The 15,472-nt window shown below is 48.9% G+C and overlaps 1 protein-coding gene across 2 annotated transcripts in view; it reads left to right on the top strand.

The window, feature by feature from the left end:
- LOC120926720 (uroplakin-3b-like protein 1) overlaps nucleotides 1-15,472 on the top strand; it is a 63,403-nt gene that overhangs the window by 27,834 nt on the left and 20,097 nt on the right. For both annotated transcript variants that reach the window (XM_040336877.1, XM_040336876.1), the window contains one exon: nucleotides 1,420-1,496. In XM_040336877.1, the coding sequence (XP_040192811.1) occupies nucleotides 1,420-1,496 (77 nt within the window). The remainder of the gene's footprint in view (nucleotides 1-1,419; nucleotides 1,497-15,472) is intronic.

The following is a 15,472-nucleotide window of genomic DNA, read 5'->3' as shown; positions in this document are numbered from 1 at the left end:
AAAAACAGCATGGCAGAGGTTTTAACCTTTGCCTACTCTAGCTAAAACACAACATTTTGGATATACATACATTTTATTTACTTCTACACGTCTGAGGCCCCGTACACACGGCCGAGGAACTCGACGTGCCAAACACGTCAAGTTCCTCGTCGAGTTCTGGGATGAAGCCGCCGAGGAGCTCGGCGGGCCGCCTTCTCCCATAGAACAACGAGAAAATAGAGAACATGTTCTCTATTTTCTCGACGAGTTCCTCGGCGGCTCCATCGAGCCAAAAGTGTACAGACGACAGAGTTTCTCGGCAGAATCCGGGTTTTGACCGAGTTTCTCTGTGAATTCTGCCGAGAAACTCTGTCGTGTGTACGAGGCCTGATACTTCCTGCATTTGCTGGATGTTTTCTGCCTTTCTGAAATTAGTTCATCAGCAACCAGTACATACCTTTTCTTCCCCTGTGGTGAACAGTACATAGTGGGACAAAGTTGAAAGACCGAAGAAAACTGAAGCAAATTATGTTGTTCAAAGTTTCCACAAACCCAGAATGTAAACAATTTTATTAGTACTTTGAATTACCCATCAAGTTTATTAGGACATATGCAGGCTCTGGGGCAGATCCACATAGAATTAGATCCGTGCAGTGTATCAGAGATACGCTACACCGCCGTACCTTACCTGGCGGATCTTCGAATCCTCAAAGAATTTGCGCCTTAAGTTACGGCGGCGTAGTGTATTTCTGGCAGGGGAATTCAAATCGGCGGGTAGGGGGCGTGATTCATTTAAATGAAGCGCGTCCCCGCGCCGATTGAACTGCGCATGCTCCGTTTTGAAATTTCCCGCCGTGCTTTGCGCGAAATGACGTCGCAACGACTTCATTTTTTTAACTTAGTTACATCCATCCCTATTACATCCATCCCTATTCACGGACGACTTACGCAAAAAAAAGAAAAAATTCAAATTTCGACGTGGGAACGACGGCCATACTTAACATGGCAAGTCTATCTATACGCCGCAAAATACCAGCTTTAACTATACGCCGGAAAAAGCCGACTACAGACAACTTTAGAAAATGCGACGGCCGCGTGTACGTTCGCGGATCGTCGTAAATCGCTAATTTGCATACCCGACGCGGAAACCGACGCAAACTCCACCCAGCGGGCGCCAAAGTATTGCATCTAAGATCCGAAGCCGTACGAAGCCGTATGCCTGTCGAATCTTACCCAAATGCCGTCGTTTCTTGGTTTGAGGATTCAAACTAAAGATACGACGCAGAAATTTGAAAGTAGATATGCCGGCGTAATTGCTCTGTGGATCTGGCCCTATGACTGGGTAGATTTCAGCATTTTATTATACTTGTCTAATAATTATAACAAAGGTTTTAAATGTTTTAAATATTTACTTTTTCTCTTTTCTTTTTTCTTTTTTAGAGTAAAATTTATTTTACTATCAAGTACTGGAATATTTAATCAAACACAATGGTCTGATACAATTTTGGTTCCAAAACGTAAGAAAACACATTTAACATATTTATATAAGTAGAACGTCACATATCTTATCTTATCTCACGGCACTGGATTTGGAAATAACGACACCTATAGGTAAGCCTTATTATAGGCTTACCTATAGGTAAATGTAAGCAGAGGAAGTTTACTTCCTCTTTAAAGCTCCATTCACACCTACGCATGTTGCTTTTGACCTTTTCTGCAGTGCTTTTTGCATTTTTTACCCCATTTCTATTACGATTTTGCAGCAATTTACATTTTGCTATTTTTTTTTTTTTTTAGGCAAATCATGTCAAAACTGTGGTAAAAATTTGCTTTTCTGCAACTTCTCCATTAAAGTCTATTGAACCAAAAAAACAAAAAAAAGCAGCGAGTTTTGCATTTTAAAAATATTCCTTGACCCTTTCTAAAAGCCCAGAGGCACAAAAATGCATTGATGTGAACGTGTTCCATAGGAACCCATGTTAAAAATAATGTCATGTGTTTCTGCAAAAAGCAAACAGCATGAAAAAACGAAATGGTGTAAACAGAGCCTTAAAGTGGAACTAAACCAAATTGTGAGTGCACAACTCTTTATTGCAGAAGGGACATGCTATGACTCTTCTGCCTACTTTTACCTACAGGTAAGCCTCGATTAAGGCTTACCTGTAGGTGCTTGAGATATTTACAAAAATCACAGGCACCGATGTCTACGTGCTGTTCCTAATGGAGGCCGTGCCGTGACTGACGTCATCGCGGCTCCAGCCAATCACAACGCCGGGGCCGCGATACTTGGAAGTCAGTCCCAGGAGAGATGTCGCCGCCCGAGCGGTGTACGAGGACGGCTGCGGGGGCTTTGATCTGAGGTATTACATAATGAGCTAGTATGTTATGCCTTTGTCTTGCAGGGTTTTTTTTTTAGGATTTTTTACTTCCTCTTTAAATGTACACTGAGCTGTACATACACAGCTCAACATGCATTCCCAGAACACTCCAGCCATGCCAGAATGACTGACTCCCATGCATATGTATGGGGTGATGCCATCCCCTACCGGCAATAAAAAAGCTGCCATGGAAGGAGCCCGGGGTGGAGATGACAATGGCGGGCAACAGATGTAACCTTTGTATCACTGTAAGATGAAGGTAAGTATGTTAGGGAGTTTAGTTCCTCTTTAAAGCAGTTAGGGAGTTTGGTTCCTCTTTAAAAAACAGCAGCTACAGATACTGCAGCTTCTGGCTTTTAATAATAGGACACTATGGGGGGGAACTCCAATATAGGGGATGTGTTACCTTCCAGATCAGCAGGTGAAAACAGAGGGGAAAAAAGCCCAAAAAAGAAAACCAATATCACTATATAGAACTCATTGTTCCTTCTAAACAGTGGCGACTCTAGGAACAAAATATAGGGGGGGCACATAAGATACCACAGTCAAAACTGGGGGGGGGCAATAATAATTTTCCATGGTATAACTACTTGAAATCCAGCGATGTACAGGAAAATATAGTTTCCTGATAGACTCCATGGCAGCCTACGTGTGGGTTAATCCCGCCTCCTCTCCAATGCTATAGGACCCCATACCCATAAAAGTCGGCTCACCTCCCAGTACTGTGTTCCTTTTTTGTCCTCCTCCATGGATTTAGGATGCACATTCATTCAGATGTCCAACAGAACAGGATGGATAGCACACTTTAGTGGTGCAGCTCGGAACCCAGCCATGGGCGGGTGGAGAGCTTTTGCAGCAACTTCTTCACTATACTGCGTTGTTGCTGTGTGTGCTAAAGATTCTGGACTCCACGGCTGGCAAGGTCTGACAATATCTCCATGGCAGTCACCTCTGTGTATCATATGTTTTATGTCTGTCTGTTTTTCCCCTGGTATTATAATATTGCCTTTTCCTGCATTATTTGCCTTTATGGCGGCCAGAAAGCTTCTGCGTTCCAGCTCGCCTTGGTATTTCCGGGTCGCGGGCGCCATTGCCGCTCTCGCATGCGCAGTGTCCACTTCCAGAGTGAGGCTTGGCTCGCGCATCTGCAGTTCGGCGAAAATCGCGGCAGCCACGCAGGCGCCATTGGGCCGCTTTCCACCGCGCAGGCGCGTGCGTGGATGACGCGTGACGTCACCGGCAGGTGATTTAAAGCAGCTGCTCGCCTGTTTCTATTGGGATTCCCCTGACAGGCGAGCAGCTGCTGCACTGATACTCGGCTATCCAGGTCAGTGAGTGGGATCTGCCTATGGGATAGGCTAGATCCTCTTTTTCTTTTCTTGGTGCAATTTAAAAAAATAAATAAAAAATATAGAGTAAATAATATATTTAAATTTTAATGCATTACTGTCAGTCTGTAAAAAAAAAAAAAAAAAAAAAAAAAAAAAAAAATAAATATAAATATATATTATATATATATATATATATATATATATATATATATATATATATATATATATATTGTGAGGGATTAGCTCGTGGGGATCACCTTTTCTGAAATCATAGTCTGTAAGCAGGCACTTTCTTTTAAGTCTGGCGGATGCCAGATTTTATTTATAAACGGTTTGCAGATTAAAATAAACAAAACAATAAATTAAATCCTTGCCGTCCGGCGCTAAACTAAACAAACAGGATCTCCTCTCTATACAGTGTGGGGCTAGTCCCTGACACCCACAAAACATGTAGTAAAGCAAACCTTTTCAGTCCAGCACTCAGCGCTCCCCTCACTCAGGTCCCTTCCGGAGTTTCAAGCCAGAGCCCTGTTGTGCTCTCTTCCTGGACATTTAAAGTCCAGCTGATTGTGGACTCCAGTGGACCCAAACATCCGGACCGGAACCCTAGCCAGGCCCAGAGGCTGTAAAACCCGGAATGGATTCCGGTTCAGTCTCTCATGATAGAACGTATGCGAGGTGAAATGTACCTATGATCATGTATCGCACCTCGCATAGCGTCACATATCCTCCCCCTCTGCTCAAGCCCCTGCGGCTGAGCACTTGACCCAACCATACAGTGCACACGGGAGAGGGCATCTGCATTATTTTGGAGCTTCCCTGGCCTGTGCTCCACCGTAAATTTAAAAGGCTGTAGAGCCAGGAACCACCTTGTCACACGATCATTTTTCTCCCTGTTATCACACATCCACTTCAGGGGAGCATGGTCTGTGACCAGCTTAAATGACCTCCCCAGTAGGTAATACCTCAGGGAGTCTAAGGCCCACTTAATGGCGAGACACTCCTTTTCTACGATGGCATTATTTTTTTTTTCTCGTGCTTGTTCAGCTTCCTGCTCAGGTATACCACTGGGTGCTCCTCACCATCCCTGATCTGTGACAGTACGGCCCCTAGTCCCACCTCAGAGGCGTCCGTCTGTATAACAAACTCCTGGCTAAAATCCGGGGTTACTAGTACGGGTACCATACAAAGAGCCTGTTTTAACTTCTGAAATGCCCCCTCGGCTTCGGGGTTCCATTTGACCATGACCGACCCCTTACCCTTCGTTAGATCGGTCAAGGGGGCGGCAATGGTGGCAAAATTGGGTATGAAACGCCTGTAATACCCCGTAATGCCCAGGAAGGCCCTCACTTGTTTTTTATTGACTGGTTGGGGCCATTTTTGAATTGCCTCAATCTTATTGGTCTGCGGCTTGACCATCCCCCGGCCAATAACGTACCCAAGGTATTTGGCCTCCTCCAGGCCTATGGCACATTTCTTTGGATTGGCCGTGAGACGTGCTTCCCTAAGGGAATCTACGACCGCTTGTACACGGAGCAGGTGCGATTCCCAATCTGGGCTGTGGATGACCACATCGTCCAAGTACGCCGCTGCATACGAGCGATGTGGTCTCAAAATTTTGTCCATCATTCGCTGGAATGATGCAGGGGCTCCGTGCAGACCAAACGACATCCGCTTATACTGAAACGAGCCCTCAGGAGTGGAAAAGGCAGTCTTCTCCTTGGCCGATTCAGTAAGCGGTATCTGCCAATAACCTTTCGTTAGGTCTAGGGTCGTTATGTAGCGAGCCTGTCCCAACCTGTCCACAAGTTCGTCGACCCGGGGCATCGGGTAGGCGTCAAATTTGGACACACTGTTAAGTTTTCTAAAATCATTACAAAACCTAATACTGCCATCAGGTTTTGGGACCAGCACTATGGGACTTGACCACTCACTGTGAGACTCCTCGATCACATCCAACTCTAACATATTTTTTATTTCTTCCGCAACTGCCTCTCGCCGGGCCTCTGGAATTCTATATGGTTTTACATTTACCCGAACCCCTGGTTCCGTCACTATGTCACTATGTCATGTTGGATCGTGTTGGTCAGTCCCGGTAAGGGGGAGAAAAAGTCTCTATTTTTCTGCACGAATGCCCTAACGTCACTTTGCTGTGCTACGGACAGGGAATCTGTGATGGGAACGTCAGGTATCACGGGTATCCGGTCTGTTGGAGGCGGGGACGTGGCCAGTAAAGTCTCTCGGTCCTTCCAGGGCTTTAAGAGATTTACATGGTAAATTTGGTGTGGTTTCCTTTTCCCTGGTTGGTAGACTTTGTAGTTTACCTCCCCCACCCTTTGGACAACCTCAAAGGGACCCTGGAACCAGTACCAACACTCTGTCCCCCGGGCTGAAAGTATGGACCTTGGCACCCCGGTTATAGACCCTCCTTTGGGCCTCCTGGGCTCGCTCCATATGTTCCCGTACTAGGGGCAGAATGTTTGCGATTCGGTCCTGCATCAAGGAGACATGCTCTATGATGCTCCTATATGGGCTGACCTCTCCTTCCCATGTTTCTTTAGCAATATCTAGCAGGCCCCTGGGATGCCTACCATACAAGAGCTCAAAGGGGGAATAGCCTGTGGAGGCCTGTGGAACCTCTCGTATGGCAAACATGAGATATGGTAGCAAAAAATCCCAGTCTCTCCCATCCTTGTCGACCACCTTTTTCAACATACTCTTCAACGTTTTATTAAACCTTTCGACCAGACCATCTGTCTGGGGGTGGTAGACAGAAGTACGGAGATGGGAGATTTTGTACAATCTACACAATTCCTTGGTAACCCTTGACATAAAAGGGGTGCCTTGATCGGTCAAGATCTCTTTTGGGATCCCCACTCGACTAAACACCTGGACTAATTCCTTGGCAATAACCTTGGCGGAGGTGTTACGCAAGGGTATGGCCTCAGGATAGCGAGTCGCATAGTCCAGGATCACCAGAATATGCTGGTGTCCCCGGGCAGATTTCACGACCGGCCCCACCAGGTCCATGCCAATCCTTTCAAAGGGGACCTCAATTATTGGTAGAGGAACAAGGGGGCTGTGAAAATGGGGCGATGGTGCTGACATTTGGCACTCGGGGCACGATTCGCAGTACTCCTTGACCTCTGCATGCAAACCGGGCCAGAAGAATCTTTGGGTGATTCTCTCCCTGTTTTTTTCGACCCCGAGATGTCCCCCAATAACATGACCATGAGCCAGGTCTAGCACCACCCTGCGAAAGGGTTTGGGAACCAGTAGCTGTTCTACCTCTTCCTCTCCATGTTTTATCACTCGATATAACAAATTGTTTTTAATTGCCATGTAGGGAAAGGACACCACCCAATTAGGATCCACCGGTTCCCCATCCAACACCTTAACATTTTCCCTGGCATTCGTGAGGGTGGGCTCTCGCAGCTGCTCGGTACAGAAATCCTCCCTCTTGACCTCCAAGTCGGGTACCACATTTTGGCTACTCTCCATGTCAGGGTCAGGCGAGGTTTCCTGTTCGTTACCCTCAGGCTGGGTGCTAGCTTCTAAGTCATCCGGTTCCCCAGCCATGGCAGGGAATGGTGGAGGATCTCTGGCCTCCTCGATCCCACCAACAGCATGCCCTTCCCTTTGGCAAAACGGGTCTGGTGAGAGTTCTCGAGTTTCGCCAGTAGGGGGAGCGCTATCTACGGGCCTCCCTTCACTCTCCCATAACTTCCAAAAATGAGGAAAGTCTCTCCCCACTAAGGTTTCATGGAGCAGTGAAGGTACCACCCCCACTGAATGTGTTACACAGCCCCAGGGGGTATCAACCTCAACCACCGCTGTCTGGTAGTCCCGAGTGTCCCCATGGATGCATATTACCCCAATACAACTGGGGTGTAGTTTTGCGGGGTCTACACACGCACTCCTGACTAAGGTCACCACACTACCAGAGTCTAGCAGGGCTGTAAGAGGCTTTCCATCTATTGAAATAACGCACATTTGTTTTTCAAGGCGACTCTGACCTGTCGCAACACATGCGACCTGTGCAAACAGAGAAATGCGTCTTACCCTATCAACATAATCACATTGCATAGGTTCATCATTTAGAGGGCAATCTGCAGCAATATGGCCTAATGCATGGCAACGAAAACACCGTATTTGCTCTACCCCCAGTCCTTTTAACGGTCCCAAAAACCTTCCTGGCTTCTTTGGCCAGTCTCCAGGTCTAGGACCTACAGTCTCATCTGCTGTAACAACAGTCTTATCCACTCTCCCCAAACTCTTGAACCCCGGAACTGTCTTACCCGAACCGTTGGGAGATCTTGCAGCCCGAGACACTCCGAAGTGGGGCGTGGGTGGGTTTATTAAGTCCTCGGTAGCATTGTACCTCTCCACTAGGTCCACCATTTGGGCTGCAGTGTTGGGGTCCCCCTGTCCTACCCACCTTCTCAGGGCAGCAGGGAGCGCACGCAGGTATCGGTCCATTACCACACGCTCCACAATCTGAGGGCTGGTCAGAGTCTCTGGCTGCAACCACTTCCTGGTGAGGTGGACCAGGTCAAACATTTGTGACCGGGGTGGCTTGCTGCTGGAGTAGGACCACTGATGCACGCGCTGGGATCGGACTGCCATGGTGACACCCAAGCGTGCGAGTATTTCTGTCTTTAGAGTCTCATAGTCCTGGGCCTTATCTGCTTCTAGGTCAAAATAGGCCTTTTGGGGTTCTCCTGTTAGGAATGGGGCCAATAGTCCCGCCCACTGCTCTTTTGGCCATCCTTCGCGGTCAGCGACTCTCTCGAAAGTCGCCATGTACGCCTCAACATCATCCGCCAGTGTCATCTTTTGCAGGTGGTAGGAGGCACGTACAATCTTTGGTTCCGCTAACACCGGAGGTGCGGACCCCTTTTTCAGTTCCACGAGAGCTTCAGCGAACTGTCGGTTCATCTCCTGCTGGGCAGCGTGTTGTGCTGCAACGGCCTCTGCGACTTGGCGGTGTTGTGCTGCAGCGGCCTCTGCGACTTGGCGGTTTATCTCCTGCTGGGCAGCCTGTTGTGCTGTAGCAGCCTCTGCGACTTGGCGGTTGGTTTCCCGCTGGGCTGCATTGGCCTGTAGCAGGGCCTTTAACATTTCTTCCATTTTCAGAAAAGTGCCCGCTGAATCCACCACGTGTGAGGGATTAGCTCGTGGGGATCACCTTTTCTGAAATCATAGTCTGTAAGCAGGCACTTTCTTTTAAGTCTGGCGGATGCCACTTTTATTTATAAACGGTTTGCAGATTAAAAAAAACAAAACAATAAATTAAATCCTTGCCGTCCGGCGCTAAACTAAACAAACAGGATCTCCTCTCTATACAGTGTGGGGCTAGTCCCTGACACCCACAAAACATGTAGTAAAGCAAACCTTTTCAGTCCAGCACTCAGCGCTCCCCTCACTCAGGTCCCTTCCTGAGTTTCAAGCCAGAGCCCTGTTGTGCTCTCTTCCTGGACATTTAAAGTCCAGCTGATTGTGGACTCCAGTGGACCCAAACATCCGGACCGGAACCCTAGCCAGGCCCAGAGGCTGTAAAACCCGGAATGGATTCCGGTTCAGTCTCTCATGATAGAACGTATGCGAGGTGAAATGTACCTATGATCATGTATCGCACCTCGCATAGCGTCACAATATATATATATATATATATATATATATATATATATATATATATATATAATCTTAAAGGGGCAGCGTATTTATTTTACGTTTTTTTCCGGCACCATAGGATCCTCAATTTCAGACCTAGTGTTGCTGTGTTACGCCGGTCCAGAAGTTATGGACCAGTCACCGCCTATACGTGGCCAGCCCTCACGCACAAGGTATGTGCAGGAGAGGGCAGGGCGTGGGGTTGCAAGTCGCAAATCAGTGGTTTCTCGTTTGACGGTTTCCCCCCCTAAATTTCTTCTCTTTAGTCCTTCCAGTCCAGATCCTTGTGCCGCAATCCAGACCAACTCAGACCTTGCCAGGCAGCAACACAACCATCTTCTAAATTGAAGAGCAAACGTAATACTCCGTCTGCATCTCACCACCAGAGGAGAAGTTCCCATTCCTCCTCCAGACACCGCTCCCACCGACATGATAGCCACTCTGGTCGAAGAGCCTGCTGGGGATGTGACACACAAGTCCCCGAGGGCAAGTCATCATGTGACCGATGTTATGCCTGTGCGGTTGGGGAAAAGGAGACAGAAGATCGACGCATCAAGTCTCTAGTTGAACGGGTGGTGCAACGATCTTTAAAGGAGAAGGCTGCGTCCCACACACAAAGCCAGGCCAGTACCATTGGGTCTGGTTCTCCAGCCAATGAGGTCCACGAGGATCCAGGTCTTTCCCAGCCCTACGCTTCCTCGCCGGGTTCCCCGGAAGGCGAACTGGAAAGCGATGAGGAGAGTTTGGAGTTTGATTTCTCCCAAGTAACTCCGCTTATCAAAGCCGTTAAAACAGGCACTCCTGTGGGAAGATCAATCTACTCCCCCAGCTAAACAGAAGAAATACTTTGAGCGTCTGGGGAAAGAGCGCCAACGTTTTCCGTTACTAACTGAACTGAAGGGCATCTTTGACGAAGAGTGGAGTAAGGTGGACAGGAAGTCCTCCATGACCAACAAAGTTTTCAGATTGTATCCTTTCAGAACGGATGTGTCATGAATATGCATCAAGTCTGTCCGCTTACCTGATCTCCATGTGTTGTTTAGAGGCAGATCCTGTTCTGGTTTCCCTTTTTATCACTTCCTCTTCCTGTATGGCTCCACCCTAGTCCATCCCAGGAAGCCTATATTAACCTTTGCTCTACAGGTCTGCAGTGCTGTTCAACAGTGTTCCTATGCTTAGTTCCTGTCTGCAGTGTAATCGCTAGTTCCTGTTTGCAGAGTGCTACGATCATCTTCCGTGTACCGTTTTGGCTTGTCCCCGACTTCCTTGTCTGCCTGTGCCCCTAAATATTTGCATGTTCCACGGTTATCCTTGTCTGCCTGTTGCCCTGACCTCGGCCTGTCCATCACCACTGTTTGTCCTGCTGACTGCTTCCCCCTTCTCCCTGCGGAGTGTGACTTGAGGAATCTCGGGGATGCGACCTGGACCCAGTTGCGGCCAAGACCATCCCTACCATCAAGGGCCCTGGTGAATACAAAACTGGGTCTTAGACTCCGCGCCCTGGGTGATCTTAGGTTCACGCTTCGTCTCTGCTAGCAGCAGTCGGCCATAGGATTCACCACCCTGTGGTGCATCCCTGACCCCTACGGGGTGCACTTGTCACCTGGCTACGGGTGACCTGACAGTTTGAACAGCCATGAATCCGGCCGACATGCCGCTCCCCGCAGATGATCCATTACAGTGCATTGTTCGCAGACTCGAGACGCATGAAGCTAATCAGGATCAGGTGATGCGTTTCCTTCAGGATCTGGCTTCCCGCTTTGATCAGCTTCAGACCTCGCTGGGAACCCCGAATCCGCAACCCCAAGTACAACCAGCAGCTGCACCTGTTGCACCAGTCGCAGAGTCGCATTCACTGAAGTTATCACCTCCAATCCGTTTTTCTGGAGACTCCAAAGCCTGCAGGGGATTCCTTAGCCAATGCACTATCCATTTTGAACTACAGCCTCAAAACTTCTTGTCTGATCGGGCAAAGGTAGCCTATATCATTTCTCTCCTCTCCGGGGAAGCCTTAGCCTGGGCTGCCCCTCTGTGGGAATTGAATGATCCAGTGGTTTCTAGCCTGCCTGTTTTCTTGAAACTTTTTCGGAATATCTTTGAAGAACCGGCTCGTGTCTCTTCAGCAGCCAGCGCCCTTTTACGTCTCCGCCAAGAATCCCGTTCAGTGGGACAATATTCTCTTCAGTTCCGTATCCACTCAGCTGAACTGAGTTGGAACAATGAAACCTTAGTCGCAACCTTTTTGCATGGCCTATCTGATAGAGTGAAGGATGAACTAGCAGGAAGAACCATCCCCACTGATCTGGACGGAGTGATCTCCTTGTGTAATCAGATCGATATTCGCTTTCAGGAAAGGACCCTAGAAAAGCGACGCCAACATCCCTTGGCCCTTAGTCAGCCTGAGATCCCCTCTCTTCGACCCGTGGAGCATCCCTTGCCAACTGAGGAACCCATGCAGCTGGGTCGGACCAGGCTATCCCCTGAGGAACGTGCCAGGCGCAGAACTCTAGGCCTGTGTCTATACTGTGGGGGCAAAAGTCATTTTCGTGACACTTGCCCTCTTCGCCCCGAGAAACGCTCGGGTTCAATACATCTGGAAGGTGGAGTATTGGATCCAGAAATATCTCCTTCACCTTCTCGTCTTTTTCTTCCTGTGTCCCTTAATTTTGGTGCTTCTTCTCATTCGGTCTCGGCATATCTGGATTCCGGAGCCGCTGGCAATTTCATAGACTGGGAAATCGCATCGTCCATGAGACTTACCCTTTTGCCCCTCACCACACCATTGGTGGTCTCGGCGATTGATGGCACTGTTCTCCCGGGGGGTCCTATTCGCTTCCAGACAGTCCCTGTTAAGATGTCAGTAGGCACACTTCACCAGGAGTGGATATCCTTCCTTGTTCTACCTAAGACCTCAGCTCCTATCGTTTTGGGTCTTCCTTGGTTAAGACTCCATTCTCCTCACATTGACTGGACTGCCGGACAGATCCTGGCTTGGGGTCCCTCCTGTTCCACGTCTTGCCTACCCAAGGTTGCCCCAAAAGAGAAACTTCCTGTTGCCACCATTCCAGAATCTTTTGCTCGTCCTACCACATGTAGTGGTGTCCGGAATGTGTCCTGCAATAGTCAGGCTGATGCACTTTCTAGCCAATGTAGCACTCTGGATGAGGAGCCCGTCTGTGAACCTGAGCCGATCATTCACTCCAGTTTACCGTTGACTGTCCCTAAAACGCACAGCCAGGCTAACTTGTCTGCGAGTTCTGCAGTCACTATGCCTTGTGATGCGATTCGGGTAATCACTACACCTGACTATGCTATTCAATCAGCCTCTGCATCAGCTATGCCAGGTCGGCCCATGCCCAGTGAGCCTCCTACCTTTTTTTGTTCAGGCCCTCCTGCAACCTGTCTAAGGGGCTCAATCCATCCTTTGGATAGATTGCCTCATTCGGCTAAATGGGGTTTTCTACCTTGTTTTCAGGGCTCTCTGCATTCTGCTGATTTCCCTGCTATCCAGCTTGACTCCTGTGCCCTGTCACCTTCTAACCAACCTGACTTCAGGGTTCCTCTGATCTCTGCCCAGTCTGATGGTCTTGTGCTTAATCCCCAGTTCATCTTTAAGGGTCTGCTTGATCCTCCTCGGATTCCTGTTGACCCTCTCATGCCCTTACTTATTCCTAAAAGGCCTTTGGTCCTCAATAAATCCTCTCCTCCTGTCCCTACTTCGGTTTTGGTCAATGAGGATACTCAAGTTCTGGATTCTCGTCTCTGCGGAGGCATTCTTCAGTACCTTGTGCTTTGGAGAGGATTTGGTCCTGAGGAGGCGTCTTGGATTTCTGCATCTGAGATCTTTGCGCCCCATTTGTTAAAGAGGTTTCTTCTGGGATTCCCCTTTAGCCCTGGCTCCAGGCTGGGGAGGGGGAGGGGCCTTAAGAGGGAGGGTACTGTCATGAATATGCATCAAGTCTGTCCGCTTACCTGATCTCCATGTGTTGTTTAGAGGCAGATCCTGTTCTGGTTTCCCTTTTTATCACTTCCTCTTCCTGTATGGCTCCACCCTAGTCCATCCCAGGAAGCCTATATTAACCTTTGCTCTACAGGTCTGCAGTGCTGTTCAACAGTGTTCCTATGCTTAGTTCCTGTCTGCAGTGTAATCGCTAGTTCCTGTTTGCAGAGTGCTACGATCATCTTCCGTGTACCGTTTTGGCTTGTCCCCGACTTCCTTGTCTGCCTGTGCCCCTAAATATTTGCATGTTCCACGGTTATCCTTGTCTGCCTGTTGCCCTGACCTCGGCCTGTCCATCACCACTGTTTGTCCTGCTGACTGCTTCCCCCTTCTCCCTGCGGAGTGTGACTTGAGGAATCTCGGGGATGCGACCTGGACCCAGTTGCGGCCAAGACCATCCCTACCATCAAGGGCCCTGGTGAATACAAAACTGGGTCTTAGACTCCGCGCCCTGGGTGATCTTAGGTTCACGCTTCGTCTCTGCTAGCAGCAGTCGGCCATAGGATTCACCACCCTGTGGTGCATCCCTGACCCCTACAGGGTGCACTTGTCACCTGGCTACGGGTGACCTGACAGGATGATATAAAACACCTAGGGAACGTTCCTCTGGTAGACGCTGCAGTAATGCGTCTGGCCAAGCACGTTATGCTCCCAATGGCCGATTTAGTCTCCTTCAAGGACGGTCTAGACAGAAAGATGGATCAAGATCTTAAAAGAATTGACTGTCTTGCTGGTACAGCTTGCAAACCTGCCCTAGTCTTGGCAGCCTTATCAAAGGCAATGGAGGCCTGGACGGAGAATGTGGACTCCTTCCTTAAGGGCGTTTCTGAAGATCTGGCCAGGAATTCTGCAACAGCGGAGCTGAAGCTAGCGGTGGCCTTCCTGGGGGATTTAATCCGCCTATTGGCGAGAATTATGCTGTCTTCAGTTACAGCCAAGCGGGCCCTGTGGCTATGCCCTTGGGTTGCTGACCCGTCTTCGAAACAGAATTGGTGCAAAATTCCCTTTGAGGGAACGTCTCTGTTTGGCAACAAACTGGAGGACGCCATAGCTAAGGCTGTGGGTGGAAAATCAGGCTTCCTCCCCCAGGACAAGCGTCAGACCGGAAGGAAGAAACCTCAGTTCCGAAGACGTAGCCCGGAGCGTTCAAGGGAAGCTCGCTCTTACAGACCCGGTAGGGACTTTAGGAGGAACTGGAGCAGAGGTCAGACGTCTTTCCGCAAGCCAACAACAAGCCAGGCGTCAAGTGGACGCAAACAAGCGAAGTCTTTTTGAGATAACGCCCGCCCAGGTGGGTCGGGTGGGAGCCCACCTGCTCCTCTTTCGGCACGTCTGGGCGGCCTCGATCATGGATTTTTGGGTCATCAGGACAGTGTCATCAGGCCACGCATGGTCCTTCTCCAGCATTCCTCCCCCAGATTCATCTCCACCCTACTTCCAAGTATGCTAGAACAGAAGCAGGCTCTACTGTCCTACGTGGACCTGCTAAAATCTCAGGGAGCAGTAATATGCGTCCCAAAGGACGAACAGTTTCTTGGAGTATACTCCCCTCTCTTCTTGGTTCAGAAGAAAAGCGGTGCCTGGCGTCCACTTATAGATTTAACTTACCTGAACAGGTTCATAAGGCACGGGAAATTCAAAATGGAAACTCTGTCAACAATCCAACAAGCCATACAGCCAGGCGACTGGATGATCTCTATAGATCTAAAAGACGCTTATTTCCATGTGCCAGTGACAGAGGAGTTTCAGATGTACCTCAGATTCCACGTCGGGCAAGAACACCTTCAATTCATTTGCCTACCCTTCGGGTTGACGACTTCCCCGCGAGTCTTCACCAAGACCCAATTAGCAGTAGTGGCCCTCATCAGGCTAAAAGGAGTACGCCTTTATCACTATCTGGACAACCTCCTTGTCCTGTCCCAAGACAGAACTCATCTCCTGGCGCAAAGAGATCAGGTAATCTCGACCCTGTCCGAGTTCGGATGGCTCCTGAACTTAGAGAAAAGCCACCTGGATCCAACTCAGCTTTTAATATACTTAGGGGCTCAGTTCGATACAGTGAAGAAAACCATCTCTCTTTCGTTAGAAAAGATTCCTGTGATCCAGGAGAG

This window comes from Rana temporaria, chromosome 2 (genome assembly GCF_905171775.1).
Source record: "Rana temporaria chromosome 2, aRanTem1.1, whole genome shotgun sequence".
NCBI classification, from domain to species: Eukaryota; Metazoa; Chordata; class Amphibia; order Anura; family Ranidae; genus Rana; species Rana temporaria.
Note: the sequence above shows the minus strand (reverse complement) of the source record. Positions and strands in the feature narration are given on the sequence as shown.